This window comes from Mercenaria mercenaria, chromosome 9 (assembly GCF_021730395.1).
Source record: "Mercenaria mercenaria strain notata chromosome 9, MADL_Memer_1, whole genome shotgun sequence".
Classification (NCBI taxonomy): domain Eukaryota; kingdom Metazoa; phylum Mollusca; class Bivalvia; order Venerida; family Veneridae; genus Mercenaria; species Mercenaria mercenaria.
In genome coordinates this window covers 39,481,218-39,502,726 of record NC_069369.1, presented here as the reverse complement: position 1 = coordinate 39,502,726, position 21,509 = coordinate 39,481,218, and the positions used below count along the sequence as shown (strand labels likewise).

At 35.6% G+C, this 21,509-nt stretch overlaps 1 protein-coding gene across 1 annotated transcript; it reads right to left on the bottom strand.

Annotated features, from left to right (window-relative positions):
• Positions 1 to 332: 332 nt before the first annotated feature.
• On the bottom strand, positions 333 to 21,504 carry LOC123546924 (cytochrome c oxidase assembly protein COX15 homolog). Its single transcript, XM_045333580.2, has 10 exons — positions 21,357 to 21,504; positions 15,484 to 15,582; positions 15,160 to 15,323; positions 13,108 to 13,230; positions 11,933 to 12,128; positions 4,594 to 4,761; positions 3,510 to 3,591; positions 2,038 to 2,192; positions 1,391 to 1,504; positions 333 to 818 (listed from the first exon to the last, which is right to left on the bottom strand). Exons 1-10 carry the CDS (start codon positions 21,417 to 21,419, stop codon positions 687 to 689), a joined length of 1,296 nt encoding a protein of 431 aa, XP_045189515.2. The 5' UTR covers positions 21,420 to 21,504; the 3' UTR covers positions 333 to 686.
• Positions 21,505 to 21,509: the final 5 nt, after the last annotated feature.

Sequence of the window (21,509 nt, the reverse complement as noted above, 5' to 3'; positions counted from 1 at the left end):
ATCAGCTACATATAGGTCAGGTCTCTTTCAACAACACTGAATGATGAATCATAAATATATAGTCGAAACTCAGTAACTCAAATTTCAAGGGTTCTAGGGTTTTACTCCAAGATAACCCAAATGTGGCTTAAAATGATATTTTGTGCATGTATTTTCGGGACAGGACTAGAAAATTTCTTCGAGATTGCCAAAATTTTGAGATAAGCAAGTTCAAGATGTCGAGTTTCCACTGTAATAGAAATCTGCAGACAATTTTTTAACACATTATGACAAGTGATCTATGATGGTCACATCTCTTGTAAAGATATAATGCACAGAAGTTAACAATGATAAAAAGGAATTTTACAAATTTATTTGCGGATGTACAGATTACTCAAATACACCTATATTTCTTACAACATTTTTGTTACACAATTATACAAATATTGTGTACACAATTATTTTGCAGTTACAGAAATCTGTGTCTATGTATAAATATAAACAGAAAGAAACACAAAATTTAATGCAAATAGTATTACAAACTGATGCTCACAGAGCTGGGAAAGAGTGCATGAAAAATAGAAAATTTACAACAGAAATGAATGCAAATAATCCGCTTGACATTGTTCTCTCACAGGACAAGCTATCACAATAATTATGCAGATATTCTTCTTAATCCTGGTCATAAATGGATTGCTGGCCAAGGATTACTTTGGCAACCTTCTCAGTTCAAGTGCCAGCCATGTTGCCATACTAAGTAACACCACAGAGCCAGACTGGTGCGTGGCTGCCAGATGAGTTGGTACATACCACAGCAACGTTAATATTCCCATTGTGGCCTGAAAAATAAACAGGAACATTTTTTTTTTTCAAAATTTGTCTGTTTCCTTAAGTTAAGTCACAAAGACACAATTAAGGTTATAAAGTAACTTTCCTGCTTTGAATGATGGAGGAAGACCCTAGGTTCTCCTTGTACATAATACTAGCTTACACACAAAAGCTTAAATACCAAAATTTTCTAAGTTGAAAAAAGGGGAAATTCTGTAAACTGTAAGTTAGAGACATAGAACCTGGTTTAGAATGTTCATTTCATGATGATAAAGACTTGTAAAGTTTGTAGCATTCAATGGTATGTAACAATAGTTCCTGAGAAACTTGCTCACATGTGAAATTCTTATCAAAATGTCTAAAGTGAAAAAGAAGAAGAATGTTATTACTATATACTAGATTTATATAGCCCCCTTTTCATGATAAACACATTCAAAGGCACCTTACATGTTTCCAAATTTAAGCCATGTGAGGACATCTTGTGAAAATCCAAACACTGTTGTCAGTATTTTTAAAGACCAAGGTCACAGTAACATTGAACCACTATACCAAAGCACCATCTTTTACTTGTAAAACATTATACCTGTATGAAGGCCATTCCAGCCAGGCAGTTGACTGCTAGACGTGCACGTATTGGAAGTGGGTATTTCCTCACCATAAGCCAGAATGCACTTATTAATACAACTGTGCCTTGGGCCTGAAATTTGTTTTACAACATATGATCATAAACCTTTGTTTGATATGGATTTCATTTGGAGTTCATGTGACACGAACAATAAAATATGATCAGCAAATCAACAAATCCAATTAGCAGTTTACGGCTAATTTGCCAATCGTATTCTGTCAGTCATTTTGCATTAACTCTGAAAAAAATCAGTTCTTTTCACATGTTTATATTTCCTTTTTATAGGTTTTTTATTAATTGTACATATTCTATTGTATATAACCCAAGAATAACTGACAAGAAAGCAAAACTGACTTCATCCAAGGAATGTGCTCCCCGACCATATGCGAGCATCATCAAAACAGTGGTATGTTATCACTAAGCAGTGTTATTGTAACTTTGGCGCCTCTTCTTTTGCAGTTCGTCATAATTTTAAATGGAATTAAGATATAATGTAAAAGTTATATAATAAACACACCCTAGGAAAAAGTTAAATTCACACAAGTGCTGCTAAACACAGGGAGTCATTAAGAACCTCCAGACTGTAACTCCAATAACAAACAAACCAGGTATCTATGGTTGAACTGTACAGTTGTTGCATTCTCAAATATGTTTTTCCACTTGGGTGAGATTGCCAGCAGATCATCAGGTATCCATCTATCAGCCATTTTAGGCCAGGAGTTGTAGGTAAGGCCAGCATCCAGGCCAGCGACAAATGCACCTAAAAACATGTAAACCATAGCATAGTCAAAATGAAGTTTTTAAATACATAGTGTAAGAACATATATAATCAGATGGATAAACACATTTATCAACCAAATTAAAAACATATATGAAGCCCATAATGATTAAAAATTCTATAAAATTTGCTCTCCTTATCTTTATGTTGAATTTCAGACATTTCATATTTGATTAAATTCCATTCTTCAGGTATGCAATGGCAGCAAGCACAGGTTATAAGTTGAATTCAGCAGTTTAAAGATATGAATTTCGAACAACTGTTAGCGCAGCTCCAAATTAATATCTTAAAACTGCTGTATTCAACTTATAACCGTTCTACAGTTAGCCCTAGGTACAGGTACAGTGTTATTGGGCGGAGTCTATTAAATCCCCAGATCTGAACGAAATGGAGCAATTCCATTGGCAGAGCAACTTAGGCAAACTGTAAATTAATCTGAACATTGTTCCTGGTTTCTTTTCCAGTACTAACTTGGTCGCTGTAATTAAATGTCAATTTCCTCTTATGCATCAGGAAATCTAAAATGGAGAACCATTGATTCAAGGTCTTGTGCTCTACAGACAGACCTTGCCTGGCCCGCCAAGTTTATGCCTGCAACAGGACAATCAGTAAGAGTACAAACATGCAGTAGAGAAAGAATTCCATGACTCCATGTAACACTATGTAACATCATTTATGAAATAAAATCCCACATTCTGTATCAAATACAGTAATTGAATATTTTTGTTTAGCAGATCTATTGTGTACTTAATACTATACACTTATTAAAGGGCAATGACGGGCCTGAGCTGGTTAGGAGCACAACTAAACATATACTGCCCAAGGCATAGCCCGAGTGCAAATAAAGATTTAGGAGTTCTAATAATCATATTTTGTTGTAGTTTTGTTACTATTTATAGTAAGGAATATAATATAATAACATTTAGGAAAGTTTGGTGAAAAGATGCTAAATATCAGGTCAGGTGTAATTTTTACAAAACATTATGACTCAATGCCAACAACCTTGAATTTGTTCAAATACACAACTTACCATATCGTTTTGTTATGTTTTACCCCGACCATTGATATAAATAACAGATCTGTGGAAGAATGATTGATCACTGAGGTAAAACCCGATCTTGCAAATAAAAAATATTCATTGGTGACTAATCGTCATGGATTACATGGTTCAGTCAATCTTGAGATAAAATTCCAACGAACAAGTAAAATTCACACTCACAAATTTACACCTGCTAGAAATAGTCATTTGGCTAACAACACAATGTATTGTGCCTGAGAAATAAATTGAATTTACAGTACCTGATAAAGCAGTTACAAACACTGCTGCCATCAAGCCATGAGCCATTCCTCTCACTCTAGCCAACTGCTTGAAATCTGGTATCTGAAATATTTTTATAACATTAGTTTTCATCATCCTTAATACTGATTTTATTTGTTTTGCTTCGTTAGATCACACTAACACTAGTGAGCTATTAGTTAGATCAGGTGGTTCTAATGTTGTTTCATGATGAAATTTGCACAAATCAAGGGTCACAATTCTGCTGAAAATCATTCACCAGTGCATGTGTCATGGTTCATGTCATATAAAACTCAAAGTACAAATTTACAAAATTTAATTGTTCCTACTTGTTAAATTTGATTTTTTAAAACTCACAAAACAACCATTTTTTTCAACATTTCCCAACATTTATTAAATTAAAGGTCCATTCTTTAAAATCAGTATCGACTTATAAACCAACAATATCACATACCATCCAATTATTTTGATATATGGGAATGACAAGATTATACTGGACAGGTTGCCGCACTAGGTTTGACACCCCTTTGTGAAGGGTTTAAAATGTTACCAACAACACATACATTGGCGTTATGCAACATGAAAATCTTTTTCACCTTTATCACTGGAAAAAATGTTCATTTATTTATCGTTTATAATTAAACAGTTTAGGGACTTAAACAGATTTTGATTCTCTTATCCAACAACTGAAACTCTATACATTGTATGTCCAAATTAAATCCAAAAATGAGCTTTTTGTGAATAGTCATGCTTCATTTAACACAGAAAAATTACCACCTAATACTCTTATTAATTTTGTTTCATAAATATATGCATATATGCATTCCTAAAATCTTCTTGGATCAAATTTTCCAATTGCATAGATGGGGCATTTTTAAAGTCATTGAGTGTACACTGAAATTATATATAACCATAAAAATAGCAAGAACATGAGACAATAAAAGAAAACATAGACTAGAATCATCATTTACAATGCTGAGTCTTTAAAAAATAAGTCCCACTACCATAACCTATAACATTTTGGAAGATTGATATTAACATTTGCTATAGAAAGGGAGAGACAAGCCTACAGTGTCCTGTATTTACCTGTGCTGGTGGTAAAACATGGGCCAGTCCATTCCACAAGAACAGGGTGTACAGCAGTAACGCAGAGCCAAGATGTGATGCCAGTCTATACTGGCTCACCCGTGGAATATCTGTAGAATTTGGTTGTTCTTGCAGTCCACTTTTCACCATATACCAACCAAGGAAACCCTATGATAAAAAAGTTATGTTCACAGCTAGAGAGAAAAAATTATAACAACCACTCATAACTTCAGTGTAAAATTGTCTAATGTTAATTAATTTGAATTTCTGTTGTCTACTGGCAAAATTATAAATTATATCATATCATATTTCATTACATTATTTATTTCTTTTTATATCTTTTATCAAACAGAAAATCAGTATGGGTCAGCTGCCAATGTTTTTTAATACCCCAGTCACACATACGGCGCGAACTGCTGCGTCTAGCCACGGATAGAAACATAGTAATCCGTATCGATCCGTACCTGAGCCGTACCTCTAAGTAGTAATCCGTATCAATCCGTACCAACACTTGGGATAAAACGTATTCAAGACTTGTCCCAAACTTGCAAGTTTCTCCAACCTTTGAACATGCACAAAAGTTTGAGAGATTCGTAGCCATTTGAGGGTGACTTCAGTCCAACTTGGTTGAAACTTATTCATCCGTAGTTAAACATGCTAAAATGTAGTTATCTGTACTGAAACGTATCTTGCCGTAGCTGAACGTAATTATCCGAGGCTGCCCGTTCTTAAGCATAGTTCAACGTAATTCACCGCAGACCCGTCCTAGCGTTCGGCGTTGCCAGATGAAGTATAACGTATTTCAACGTAGTACCCTGTACCTATCCGTACTTATTCGCATCCTGTATTGTTTTGTTTGTTCCATGTTTCTCACCATTTTTCCCGTACTAAGACGTACTGCTCCGTACTTAAACCCCCAAGACCAATCCCATCCGCACCGTACCTCAACGTATGGACATATCCGTATGTGTGACTGAAGCTTAAGTTTGAAGAACATAAGCCAAGTAGATAGTCGTCAATTATTAAATGGAAACATGTTCCTGTATTAAAGTCAATGTAACCATGACCTTGACCTAATACTACTGTTACCTACTAATCAGGCAATTCTGTGTACCAAATAGCCCAGAGACAATCATGATGAACAGTATAATAATTATTCAAAGGCAGCCATGAATATTTGGAAATGGCGTTTTTCTGAATATTTTTTTTCTTGCTTTTGCCTTTCTCAAGGTAAGAAGTCTTTATTACACTTTGACATTTCTTCATTAGAATTTATGGTCTGTTATCCAAAAATGAATTTTCTTTAACAACTGTGCTTTAACAAGAGCTCGTAGAACACGAAATGCCCCCCTTGATGCATTCAGTAATTGCACAAGGAACAAAAATTATTTGGTCACTGTGCACAAAACTTCTACTGTTCTTGGTCAAAATGACCTTGACCTTTGACCTATTGACCTCAAAATCAACAGGGGTCATCTGCTGGTCATGATAAACCTCCCTATTAAGTTTCGTGACCCTAGGCCCAACCATTCTCAAGTTATCGTCCGGACACATTTTAACTGGCCCTGTGACCTTGACCTTTGACCTAATGATCCCAAAATCAATAGGGGTTATGATCAACCCCCCTATTAAGTTTTGTGATCGTAGGCCAAAGTGTTCTCAAGTTATTGTCTGGAATCGATTTTACTGTTCCAGGTCCCTGTGTCCTTGACCTTTGGCCTACTGACCTCAAAATCACTTGGGGTCATCTGCTGGTCATGATCGACCTCCCTATCAACTTTCATGATCCTAGGCCCAAGCGTTCTTGAGTTATTATCCGGAAACCGTTAAATTGTTCTAGGTCAATTTGACCTTGACCTTTGACCTACTGACCTTAAAATCAATAGGGGTCATCTGCTAGTCATTATCAACCTCCCTATCAACTTTCATGATCCTAGGCCCAAGCGTTCTTGAGTTATCATCCAGAAACCGTTCAACTGTTCTAGGTCACTGTGACCTTTAACCTACTGACCTCAAAATCAATAGGGATCATTTGCTGGTCATGACCAACCACCCTATTAACTTTCATGATCCTAGGTCCAAGCATTCTTGAGTTATTATCCAGAAACGGTTTAACTGTTCTGGGTCACTGTTCTTAAGCATTCTTGAGTTATCATCCGGAAACAGATTGATCTACATACCGACCAACCGACAGACATCTGCAAAACAATATACACCTCCTTCTTCGAAGGGGTAAGGTGGGGGGGGGGGGGGGCATAATTAAACAAAACAAATAACATACCTTTTTATCAAACATCTACAGACTTGAAAACTGTTCAAGAAAATTTCTGGGTTGTTTTTAAAGGGTGAATGGAGCAAACTATCCTTTAGAAACATAGCTTTTTTCAGTGGTAGTGTTAAAAGTTAACTATGTACATCTTTCACTACACTATTTTATCATTAGATATAACCTTGTTGTTGTTAAATGGTTTTAACTTATTCAGTGTGTATGTAGGTCTGCACTAACAATTAAAGACTGTGTATTAACACACATTTTAGAAATAATATAAATTCTTACCATGGCAAGTTATACACCTACAAAGTGTGTTCTATTTTTAACCCAACACATTCAGGGGTGTAAAATTCTTTTTCACACCACTCGCCCTGCAGGACTAGTAGCTAGTAAAATCTACTCGCCCTTAGTGGACAGTCACTCGCCCTAATAATTGACACTTCTAATACTGTCACGTTTTATGGAAGGAGTATTATGTACAACAAGCAAATTTCAAACATAACACATAGCTCATACACTACGTTTCCTTTTTGATTATTCATTTTTGTTACTCTTAAATTTTCTTTTCACACCAGACATTTTTCTTTCACTAATTTTGTCATCTCCACCATCAAGTTGTTCTCCATAATAACTGCATTGATAGTAAAAATAATCACAGTCTAACCCCAGGCACGTGTCCAGGTGGGGGGCCAGGGGGCCTGGGCCCCCCCCAGCTGGCTGGCTAGTTACGATTTTTATTACTATGGGCCCCTCAATTAACAAATTTATACACCAGCGCAATTGGCTTGATTTGACAGCAATACACAGGCTAAAGAGCCATAAAACCGTGTCCGGTAGTGGAAATTAGCCCCAGGCATGTTACAGGTAAAAATTTATCTGTACATGCTTCATAGCCTGGGAATCCAGTCTGACAATTTCTAATGCTACATGCTTCATTGATCGCTTGCTTTTTAAACGTGGTATTTGATTGGGTAGTGGGTAGTTTTTCATTATATTTGCTTAGAACACAAGAAATGCAGAAAAAGTTCAAAAAAATATTTTTGTGTTTTTATTTATTTTATTACTAATACTTACTTGTGAACTTAGTAAATCATTTTTCTACAAATCATGTCATTTTGTTTATCAGTTTTGAGCAGTTTTTGGTAACTTTCTTTTTAGTGAAATTACACTTATTTTTATTTTTAAATTTAATTAAAAAACAGTTTTTTTTATATTATGATTGAAAGAAAAGGGTAGAATGAATGAAATTTTATTCATTTGATTAAAATGTAGTATAATTATTGCTGACAATCATATAGTTTGTTTTATTATGATAAATAAAGTTGATTTTCAAACCACTAGCTTCTTTATTACTGGTAGCTGGTTATACATTGGACTGGTAGATATCAGAGCCAATACACTGAGACCTGGGTATCATACAGAAAAATGAAGTCCATACACTGTGACTGTACAATCATACATACATTGAAAAGGCTTGATGAAATGATTAAACAAGAGCTGTCTCCGTAGGATGACACATGCCCCCGATGGCACTTTGAATGAATAGTTATGGCCGATGTTAGAGTTTAGGACCTTTGACCTACGGAGCTGGGTCTTGCGCGCGACACATCGTCTTACTGTGTCACACATTCATGCATAGTTATTTTAAAATCCATGCATGAATGACAAAGATATGGACCGGACATGCCCATCAATGCACGATCATGAAAAATGATCTTTAACGTCTAAGTGTGACCTTGACCTTCGAGCTACGGACCTGGGTCTTGCGTGTAACACGTCGTCTTATTGTGGTACACATTCATGCCAAGTTATTTGAAAATCCATCCATCGATGACAAAGATATGGACCGGACACGCCCATCAATGCACTATCCTTTAACGTCTAAGTGTGACCTTGACCTTTGAGCTACGGACCTGGGTCTTGCGCACTGCACGTCGTCTTACTGTGGTACACATTCATGCCAAGTTATTTGAAAATCCATCCATCGATGACAAAGATATGGACCGGACAGCCCATCAATGCACTATCCTTTAACGTCTAAGTGTGACCTTGACCTTTGAGCTACGGACCTGGGTCTTGCGCACTGCACGTCGTCTTACTGTGGTACACATTCATGCCAAGTTATTTGAAAATCCATCCATCGATGACAAAGATATGGACCGGACACGCCCATCAATGCACTATCCTTTAACGTCTAAGTGTGACCTTGACCTTTGAGCTACGGACCTGGGTCTTGCGCACTGCACGTCGTCTTACTGTGGTACACATTCATGCCAAGTTATTTGAAAATCCATCCATCGATGACAAAGATATGGACCGGACACGCCCATCAATGCACTATCCTTTAACGTCTAAGTGTGACCTTGACCTTTGAGCTACGGACCTGGGTCTTGCACACTGCACGTCGTCTTACTGTGGTACACATTCATGCCAAGTTATTTGAAAATCCATCCATCGATGACAAAGATATGGACCGGACACGCCCATCAATGCACTATCCTTTAACGTCTAAGTGTGACCTTGACCTTTGAGCTACGGACCTGGGTCTTGCGCACTGCACGTCGTCTTACTGTGGTACACATTCATGCCAAGTTATTTGAAAATCCATCCATCGATGACAAAGAAATGGACCGGACACGAAAATTGCGGACAGACCGACAGACGGTTCAAAAACTGTATGCCTCCCTTCGGGGGCATAAAAATAGACTTTTCCTTAATTATATTATACATTCATGCATCCTTAAAGGTGTTTCAGGTAGCAGGAAAATGCATCTTTTCATGTACCATATTAAAAATATTTCGACATCGGGAGGGGATACCCCTTCCAAACCCACCCCAGGTTGGGCCCCCCAGCAAAAAAATCCTGGACACGGGCCTGAACCCCTACCGTAGTTTCCCAAAGTGTCTGGAAAGTTTTAAATATCAGTTATTTTCATTTTCTCAAGACTTAGATTTTTCTATTTCCCGAAAAATAATTATTTTGAAAAGTGTCTTAAAAATATGGACACAATAATCATCATCCACCTACCCGTCTTGAAAGCGCAAAAAAAGTTGACGATCATCGGTAATTATTCTGTTGATAAACTAAGTAATTGGTTTGTTTTCATCATCAATTAACATCCTCTCAAAGAGCTAAAAGTGTGTCGGTATCATGAAATCTGAAGTGGAGATCAAAGCGGTATTGTTGCACGAGATTGTCATGGCATTACGTCATATTACAGTTTTCGCGCCATGTTACCTATTTGCCCTCAAGGAATTTACATTATCGTTTGAGAAGAATATTTTATATAAAAAAAAATACATGTACATGTACAAAGACTCATTTAAAACATAGGCCCCATCTAACGGTATCCTTATGGTATAGCATTATATAGTAAGAAAAGAAAAGGTAGGACACTTCCGAAACACCAAATCTGATTTGAAGCTAATATAGAACGTACGGTTCAAACGATACATTTAATTAATTGATATTATTGTAATAAACCTACGGCATAAGTTTAACCTTTATCACTACAGTTTTTTTAAAGAAATCAGCGATTTTCCACGAACTTAAGATTTCTACATCTTCCCTGCTTGTATACATCCGGTTTGCAACGGAGTGAATTTGTAGTCCTTATTGCGGTGGTCAAAAATAAACCTTCGGTATCGAAGGTATAAAATTTCGTGAAAATAAATCGAAAAATTTATATTCTGTAACGGCTTGGCCCGATATAATAATGTTGTGGTCACGCTTAGCAGCGCTCCTTAGTTGTTCTAACTGAATTGACATTTTTGTTTATTATTGTTTGTCGCTATTTTTTCATTCAGTTCTATTGAAGTAATGATGATGAAGGTATATAGCCGAGTTATATCGATTTTCCCGGTATCTGTCAAACTATACCTATTAACCAATGAAATCGCAGAGGATATTCGCACTGTAGATCCGGAAACAGCGAAGCAAAGCAAATGTTGGACTCGATTCAAAATGTAAAACATCGATTTTATAGCTATAATAGGACTTATTTGAACACTTTTTGTAATATATTTGTTAAAATTAATATTTCCAAATAACGTTTAAATTTTATTCTATTGAAATCGATCATATATTAATGAACAAGAGAATATGGCTATTCAGAAGTGTCCTACCTTTTCTTTTTTCTTACTATATAAATGCTTTACCATAAGGATGCGTTAGATGGGGCCTGTGATTTAAAACTTATTAAAAACCGCAACAACATCATTTTGTTTTATTTTAAAACCACATTTCTATTTACGTCCACGAGGTCACGTAACCTATTCCGCCGCACTAACAGAAACCTTTTTACCAAAAAATCGTTTTACTCAATGTATTTAAATTACTGCCGCTTTTTCATTATTTAAGATTTTTTAATTCTGTTTTTTGTTCTTTCTAGTCAAAAGTCTGAATTTTATGCCCATAGCATGTATCACTTATTTTCTCTTAGAAAGAAATCAGTAATTAAGATCGCGCTGTTTGAAATTTAACAAATGATTATATGCAAATTCGACCGTTTTAATACAAATTTGCTTACATTTCCGTCGATATTTTATTGAAATATTAATAGAATTCAAATTGTATTACTTCTCAAGCGGTGTTAAAAAACTGAAGCGATAATGTTAAAAAATGAATGCACTATGCGCGTTTTTGTGTACGTGTCGATAAAAGTAACGGAGATGTAAATTTGGTATTAGGATAGGTCGCACGTGCTCTCGGAATGGAAAATTACCGGCATGACGTTTTGATATCTTTACGATTCGCGGGTAAATTCCAGTCAATCAAAGTCAATGTTTGTTGACGTTTTTCAAGGTGTAGTTTTTGAATTTTATTAAAGCTACGACGTAAAAACCACTCGCCCGATCGGTCGAGTATACAGCGAGATCCACTCGTCCTATCCAGACTTTAACTCGCCAATGCGAGCGGGCGAGTGGAATTTTACACCCCTGGACATTCCTGCTAATACACACAAACATATTTTGTGTTTACATAGATGCTGTGTAGAAATTTTTTAATTGATGAGATGACAAAACTATGGTTTGTAAATATCATGAGAAATATGAGAAAATAACTACCTGAAATCCAATAAGAGCTGTATATATTGCTAATCTGGGCTTCAGGGCTTTTGAAATCCAACCTTTCTTTAAGAAGTATAATGCTGGTAAAGCAAACACAAGGCCCACACCTCTTCCCCACATCCTGTGACCCCATTCCATGTAATAGATAAACTTAAACTCTGATAGCGTCATGTCGCCTTTTTCCTGTGCAACACTGAAAAAAAAAAATCAAATGTTCAGGTACTGTTAACTGACCTATTGTTGCATTTTTTTATCTAAGTATTTCTTATGTACAGTTGAACTTCATTCACTCGAACTTGATGGGACCAGCAAAATTTGTGCATATTATCAAGAGTTCAACCCACTGAACAAAATGCTCTATATGGGGATTTCGTCAGGATCTGACGATGAGTTCGAGAAAAGGTAGGTGTTCGAAGTATCCAAGTTAAGTGAGTGAGTTGGGTTTTACAGCAAATCAACACAAAATCCAAGTTAAAGCATAGAAGTTTGACTGTATTTGCTAAAATGGCATTGCAGACAAGGCCATATTGATAGTCATATGACAAATTACCAGCTTCAACTAAGCTCTTCTTGGCACTGCCTTTAGCAAAGATGGACAGACAGGTATACTTAACCTGATAAGAATTCAATTAATTCAAATATGGAATGCACCTTAAATCTTAATGGGCTTTCTCTTTCAAAATTTATCCATACTGTCTTGTAGCTGATATCAGAATTCATACAGATAAAAAACTACATCTCTGCTGTTAATAACATTTTGAACGTTCATGTTTATTCACAGTTTAACGCCATGTTTCACCAGCATTCAGTTATGTAATAGCTGGCAGTTACCCCAACTATTTTTCCTGGATTCTGTACCAGTACTAACTTGTTCAAGTAACTGTCAACTTCTCCACATGGCTCGGAGGCAGAGGACAAATGATTTCAGACAATATAATGTCTTTTATCAATCATCATGGACAACAAAAGCTTCGCACTGGGATCAAACTCAGGCAGATTCAATCCATTGATATATGCTTTCCCTACTGAGCTAATCATGCGGGCTTACGTTCATTCAGACTACATGTAAATAATTATCATATATTATGGCTTTGTTAATTTTAAGACATCTTAAACTTCATTAACTGGCTCTTTATACCTAGCATCTTTTAACTAGTTGTACAAGTACCTACTACTTATACTCTGGATATTGTTTATATATTTCAAACTCTTCCTCCCACTCTTGCTGTGACCGTGGAGGCTTCATGTCCTTGAACAACTTCCAGTCAACCATGGACAGACCAGACTCTGTCAATCTGTAACAAACATTATTCTTTTACAGAATGCTGCAATTTTGATTACGTAAGCAAACCCCAGTTTCAGAATCTCCTGGTATAATGTGACCTTTATATAGAGAATATTTGTTTGTTTTAGTGAAATATCAATTTTATTTTACAAGTGAGCATCAAAAACTGATATTTTCACGAGTGGCATAGCCACGAGTGAAAATGACTTTTTTTTGGTGCTCACAAGTGAAATAAAATTGATATTTCACTGACACAAACAAATTTTCTTTTTATTTCATGTGTAAAACTCTACTTTTGTTGCGTAATTTATAAAGTGTCGAAAATCGCGGGAAAGGTCAACAGAAAGCATAAACACAAATGACGTCATTTTAACCCCGTCATCGTCATTATGGTCCCTGGTATTCATAACACTCGGTATACAATTTGACGTCAGTTGCGACGGAGAACCGGAACTAGTTCGGCAAAAACAGTGAAAAATAAAAATGATAATCTACTGTTTCAAAACTGTGGATTATCACTTTTATTTTACTGAGAAAACTCTATAATTCACTGGAAAGCATAAAATAAAATGGCTTCATTTGTCTCCAGATGTGTTTCTTTTCTTTTATCATTTAGCACGTCTTAAACTTATATAACAGCTTTCGAAATTATTTTCTTACAGCTATTAAGTGCAGAAAGGACCTAGGCACAATACTCAGGAGCTCAAGGTTATCAAAATAATACAGTTGAATATCGTTACCTCGATATCGGTTAGCTCGATACTCCGGTTAGCACGATGTATTTGAGTCGGTCCCGATATTTCCCTATTTATCTTAATGTTATTATTTATCATTACCTCGATATGATTAGCTCGATATTTTGTTTAGCTCGATGAGATTTTTCAGTCCCGTCAACTTACCTATACTGTTTTCACACCTGGTTTTATCGATATCACAGATTGTCAAAAAATATCCATGTTATTTGTACGGTGTGAAAATCAACCTATTGTTGCCCAGCGATGTATTAATCATATTCAAGTTAGTTTGTGTTTGTTTTGTTTGTTATTTAATCTTTAATCCAATTTTAATGTTAGGAAGTTATTTAACTCCCAATAATTAGTCTTATAAAACAAAGAAGTATAAAATAAAATTTATTTTTATAACGCTTTGTATAAAAGCAGGAAAGCTGTTTTCCAATAGAACAACTAATTTGGATGAAATATTTTCTGTTTGACGGAGGAAAACTCTGCCATTTAGGATTGAGTAACGGTATGCATACTTAACAGGCATATTTTCGTTATCGAAGCACTGTCAAAATGACTACTCAACTAGGAACATTATCGCTGCATTCGGACTTGTTTAGGGAAGGAATAAAAATGTTAATATTTAAATGTATATTTGAAAAATTAAAAAGTTGTATGTATGTATGTATTTAAATAAATTAAGATGCTTTGTTTGTCAATAAGATTAAAATCGTATTTACGTTTTATATTATTTCTTTCCCCCTTTAAACCTTCTGGAAAAAGCATTGGATATAATGACAATATAGACGTCCGACAAAAGTACAAAGTAGTCCCAGATATCGTCGATATCATCGATATCGTTACGTCAAACTTCGGATACGTCGATGCAATTTTTACAGTCCCTTGAATATCGAGGTAATGGTATTTGACTGTAGTTTCTTTATCAATTAATTCAGTAAAAATCTTTAAAACTGTCCTGGCTTCGAGACTGCATTTTAACCTTGGAACTTGTAAATTTGAAGATTAAGTTCCAAAACACTTCAGCTGGTGCCAAGTCTTAATATGTAAACTTGCCACTGGACAGTCTCAAAATTAAGCTCACATCAATCAAACACTGGAATTTTGTGACTGGCTCATGGAGGCTCAAACCAAAATCTTCTCATTAAATAACTTTTTTAAAAACCAAAACCACTTCATGGCTGAGAGGTTCCTCATACCTTGTAATACCACCCAGGAGAACAGCTCCAGCACACATGCCAGCACATGACAATAACCATCCTCCAACAATCTTCTGGGCTTTCTGGGAAATTTCTGGGGCAGCTGCTTCTGCTGCTGTGGCTGACTGACGTACAACTTGAGACAGCAAGCCAGGAAACAGCTTCTGAAAATTAATATAACCGTATATTGTAACTTATTACTGCATGACTTTTTAAAACCTGAAGAATTCACTGTCAAACCAGTCCATTCCAAGAAATGAATATTTTAAATTAGATTATGGATATTTTAATCTAATGATATAAAACAAACTTAACTTTTTATACCTTATGTCTTGTAAAGTGCTGTCTTGCAGCATTTAACCTGCTGTAGCTCACTCTACCTGTTGTAAAACATCTATGGAACCTCTGGCAACATGGCCCAGGCTGTAAAAAAAATGGAACAGCATTATACAGGCTTATCTGTATTATATTATACTGACTATCAACTATTATGTTAACACTTTAAGTAAAGAAAAAGGGGTTTCTTATAGGGTCGTAGATGATCAACATTGTGTTGTGAAAAGCATTTTAATATTATGATAATATGGTATGTACTTCAAAAGATTTGCCCATATTCTTATATGAGTAGAAATTGGCTCCAGTGGGTAAAACTTGCTCTAATACTTATCCTATAGGAAAAGTGCAATTTTTGGCCAAAAGTATGATAAATCCAATGAAAATGGAACCACACAGAAGTCAGATACAATTGAAAAAGGAAGTTTATTTATTGCCACAACTCAAAACTCAATCCTGTTCAATTAGTCATTATGATCATATCAGCTAGATACTCCATTGTCCATGACATGACTCCAATTATAAATGCAGAGTTTCCACTGGACCTTAAACTGATACAGTGGATAAATACAGTTTTTCCTTAGTGAATTGAAGTTGTGACAAATACAAATTGCAGTTTAGTACTTATAAGCAGCTTTTCCAACAGGACTTTATGTAGGACAACTTGCTTTCATAGAATTTGTAGAGACCTGGCTTGTTTTACTTCTAGAAATCACTGCTGTATGTGTTCATTGGCCACCAAATCACTGTATATATTTGTAAAAATCTCAAGCAGAAAGATTTTATTTTAATATTTTCACTTTGCAATATTAATGTTCCATTCCCACTACCTGTCAGCCAGCTCATTGATAACCTACCAGGGAATTGCTAGATGCATTAAATGCACATTGTTGGCATACAGATGGATGATTGGAATGATGATATTTTGCTATATCTTTTTAACTGGAAAATGACAGGTCAAATGCTGGCTGTCAGTCACAAAATACAGCACAACTGAATTAGATGAATATAGTTTACTTATTTTCCATCCTGGAAAGTCTATGGGTGTTGGTTGTCATAAAACATCAGATAACATCATATCTGATCAAACAAGAGGACCATGATGGTCCTGAATCGCTCACCTGTTCCCACATGACCCAGTTTTGAGTATGACGTTGTTTTTTCTATTATTTGATATAGTGACCTTGTTTTTGAGCTCATGTGACCCAGTTTTGAATTTGATCTAGATATCATCAAGATAAAAATTCTGACCAATTTTCATGAAGATCCATTGAAAAATATGGCCTCTACAGAGGTCACAAGGTTTTTCTATTATTTGACCTATTGACCTAGTTTTCAAAGGTACGTGACCCTGTTTTGAACTTGACCTAGATATCATCAAGGTGAACATTCTCACTAAATTTCATGAAGATCTCATGAAAAATATGGCCTCTAGAGAGGTCACAAGGTTTTTCTATTTTTATACCTACTGGCCTAGTTTTTGACCGCATGTGACCCAGTTTCAAAACTGACCTAGATACCATCAAGGTGAACATTCAGACCAATTTTAATGAAGATCTATTGAAAAATATGGCCTCTAGAGAGGTCAAAAGATTTTTCTAATTTTAGACCTACTGACCTAGTTTTTGACCGCAGCTGACCAAGTTTCAAACTTGACCTATATATCATCAAGATGAACAGTCAGACCAACTTTCATACATATCCCATGAAAAATATGGCCTCTAGAGAGGTCACAAGGTTTTTTCATTATTTGACCTACTGACCTACTTTTTGAAGGCACGTGACCCAGTTTCGAATTCGACCTAGATATCATCAGGATGAACATTCTGACCAATTTTTATGAAGATCCATTCAAAAGTATGGCCTCTAAAGAGGCTACAAGGTTTTTCTATTTTAAGACCTACTGACCTAGTTTTTGACCGCACGTGACCCAGTTTCAAACTTGACCTAGATATCATCAAGGTGAACATTCAGACCAACTTTCATACAGATCCCATGAAAAAATTGGCCTTTAGAGAGGTCACAAGGTTTTTCTATTATTTGACCTACTGACCTAGTTTTTGATGGCACGTGACCTAGATTCGAACTTGACCTAGATATCATCAAGGTGAATATTCTGACCAATTTTCATAAAGACCCCATGAAAAATTTGACCTCTAGAGTGGTCACAAGGTTTTTCTATTATTTGGCCTACTGACCTAGTTTTTAACGGCACGTAACCCAGTTTCAAACTTGACCTAGATATCATCAAGGTGAACATTCTGACCAATTTTCATGAAGATCTTGAGAAATATATGGCCTCTAGAGAGGTCACAAGGTTTTTCTATTTTTAGACCTACTGACCTAGTTTTTGACCGCACGTGACTCAGTTTCGAACTTGGCCTAGACATCATCAAGGTTAACATTCTGACCAATTTTCATAAAGATCCGATGAAAAATGTGACCTCTAGAGTGGTCACAAGCAAAAGTTTACGCACGGACGGACGGACGACGGACGCTGCGCGATCACAAAAGCTCACCTTGTCACTTTGTGACAGGTGAGCTAAAAATGCACAGAATGCCAGTACCAAACCTTAGATAATTTCATTATTGGTGGCAGAGTGTTTTTTTAAACTCTGGGGGAATGGTGGCGGGGCCTGTTAGGAGGGGAGAATTGCGCCGTAACTACTAAAATAGGGGGGAAATTGCACCGTGATAAAGGCAGTGTTTTTCATAAATAATTAAGTTACAATAAAAAAAAAAATTAGAAATACATTGTCTCATGTTTTAAATGGTACACTTTACTTTATCATGTAGCTCTACATCTAGAAAGGGTTTTGTTGGTTGGGATATTTAATTTTGTTTTTTTATGGCAATTTTTTTTCAGAAATAGGGGAAAAACATATTTTTTGACAGTGGAATGGGGCCGAATTTTGGTCCCAAAAACGGCCTAAAAAAACACTGTCAGACAACTGGACACATACAGTTTTGGACGCATAGGTCGAGATGGCTAAGATGCTTTCCTACGGAGGTGAAGGCCCTGGGTTTGATTCCTTGTTACTCCCATTGCGGTGTGTCCTTGGGCAAGCCACTTTAATAAAGATTTCCTCAGACAACACAGCTGCAAATTGGTGTCAGCAAATTGCTGGGGGTATAATTGGTTTTAACTGTTCTTAAAATAGGGTCGCCAAAAAGCTCTATAGAGCTTATGTAAATAAAATTTACTTTTACCTTTTGGAAGTGGCTATTCTTACGGTCCCGTAGGAATAGCCTTGCAGGCTATTCTTATGGCTCTCCCGTAAGAATGGTGAAAAGCCCGCAGGTGGTTATTTATATGGCAGTTTTGTATTACAATACATTGTACTGAAGTCATTCAACTGATATATTTTCAACCGATTTCGGAAATAACATGTAATCAAACGTCAAGTATAAAACTAAATTAAAGGGTAATAAACATGTTTAGAACTTGGTAAGAGATTTGTACGGTTGTGAAAAATTTGCATATATATATACACAAAACATGATCAATAATTCTCTAACTGGTTTAGTTGAAAACACTTGGTTAATATTTTTTAGGACGTGTTTCAATATTACTAATGCAGTACTATGTGAACGAACAATCGTTTTCCGATTTATTTAGAAGACAAATTTCAGTTAAATAAGTATTTTACACTTACGATGAATTCGTTGTATTAAAACTGTTTGTTTATGTAACAAATGGAAGTAATAAAATGTATTATACAAGGGGAAAAATCACTTCTCTTTTTTGTCTTCTCTGGATTTCCTTACCAGAAAAGTAAAGAAGCTGTGTGTAAGTAGGAGAGATCGCTGTGACGTCACGCATTAACACCTGTTTATCTGGTGGTAGGCAAACAGATGTTATTACATCGTTTATGTATGGGATCGGAATTTTTAATTTTTAATAACTTTTTCGCTAATACATGGATTTTAAAAATTCAAAAAGTTTTGAAATGCTTATGATTTTCATATTTCCTTATTTAAATATCTTTTTAAAATGAGTAACCATTTTAAATGACATGTGATTTTAATAGCACCATAATGATGCTCCAAACTTTTAGAAAAAACACTGTAAGTTAAGCGTTCATAATGAATCCATTTTATTTCGAAATAATAATTAAAAGTAATCAATAAAGTGCTTACAAGTTTTATATCCTTTCCATTGATCAAAAAAGTTATTGATATCATTTGTATTTTTAAAAACTTTAAGCCTTTAGAAAAATATCACTGTTTACAAAAAAGAAATAGACGCTTGGCGTCTGCCCACCCGACCTTTGTCTTATCAGTTCTAAAATTTACTAAAAATAGAAAATACAATGGATTTGCATACAAACACGATCTCTCTTATCATATCAGTCAGAAGAATTCAGTTAATGCGTAACACAAAACTGCATTAGGAATAACCACCTGTGGGCTTTTCATAATTCGTACGGGAGAGCCGTAGGAATAGGCACCTGCGGGCTTTTCACTATTCTTACGGGAGAGATGTAAGAATTGCCTGCGAGGCTATTCCTACGGGACAGTAAGAATAGCCACTTCCTTACCTTTTTACCTTGGAAGTGTCTAAGGGTACGGATCCGTACCTCTAGACAAGCCAGTTAGGGGTTTTCTAGGGGTACGGACCTCCGTTTTTCTAGAGATTAAGGGTTATTTACATTTCAAATTTTGTTGAAAATGGAATAACAAATAAGACTTTATCAGTATTCACCTTAAACTAGGATCTAAATTGTTTATAGATACCAACGTCACCTGACTAGTTACATTTTCTTTTCGAAACGTAAATAACTGAGGAACACCAAATAAATCACGAAGATTCGAACTGGCAGAAAAAAGGTTAAAGATTAAACAAAATAATGTTAAATTATGTTGTGAAAAAAACTATTTTTTAATAATGATTAACCCTTAGGGTATTTATGTTTTCCACACATTTGATAGCCGATACGAGATACAAGGAACGTTTTCACAAACAGTTTCTTTCACTTATGTCGGTTAAATGATTATTAAACAATCAGTTCCGTGCCGATTATCATTATATCTTGTTAAATAACAAAATAAACAGGTGCTCATTATAATGCCTAATTTTTTTTTTCTGCTGAATTTCAAATATATAATTCATTCCAGTGATAGTCGGAAATCGACGGTTGGATGAAAGATGTAGATGTAGATTCAAGGTTTAGAATCAGTCATTAATCTGTTATCAACTGTTTATTTTACAATAAACTAATCAACATGGAAGAGTGTATTCATTTGGAGCTCCTCGGTTATTTAGGTTTTGAAAGAAAAGGTAAACAATCGGGTGAATGCTGGTATCTGTAAACCATTTAGATCCAAGTTTTAAATGAACACTTATTTGTTATTTCATTTTCAACAAAATTAAAGATGTAAATAACCCTAAATCTCCAGAAAAAGGAGGTCCGTACCCCTAGAAAACCCCTAACAGGCTTGTCTAGAGGTACGGATCCGTACCCCTAGACACTTTCTTTTACCTTTACATAAAAGTAGGGAGAGCATTGTTCTACAAATCGCGAGGTCCCGAGTTCGATCCCTGGGCAGGGCAAATGTTCTCCGTGACTATTTGATCAAACACATTGTGTCTGAAATAATTCGTCCTCCACCTCTTAGTAATCATGCGGGGAAGTTGGCAGTTACCTGCCGAGAACAGGTTTGTACTGGTACAGAATCCAGGAACACTGCCACTGGTAACGTTAACTGCCCGCCGTTGCATGACTGAAATACTGTTGAAAAACGGCGTTAAATCCAACACAAACAAACAAACAAACAAACAAAACCTTTACATAACTTATGAAGTTATGTATGTCATAACACGCGAAAACATATGATAAATATCTATTTTGAACATATCATACCTTTATAATTAACGGCATCACATTTCTTCCAATGGGAGAAATTTGTATTAACAAATTCTGCATCTTTGATCAGATGACAACAATGTCTAAGCTTATAAATGAACGAAAATATTGTACTTGCGTAAGCTGTCAACAAATCAAGCGTTTTCCGGC

What these genes read in the sequence shown, in the direction of transcription:
- LOC123546924 (XM_045333580.2), bottom strand. Translation starts at nt 21,419, where the DNA reads ATGCAGAATTTGTTAATACAAATTTCTCCCATTGGAAGAAATGTGATG. An exon ending in CAATATCCAGAGTATAAGTA is followed by an intron (nt 12,129 to 13,107) that starts GTAGGTACTTGT and finishes TTTTTTTTTCAG; the next exon opens with TGTTGCACAGGAAAAAGGCG. An exon ending in CAGCTCTTATTGGATTTCAG is followed by an intron (nt 4,762 to 11,932) that starts GTAGTTATTTTC and finishes TTTTTATCATAG; the next exon opens with GGTTTCCTTGGTTGGTATAT.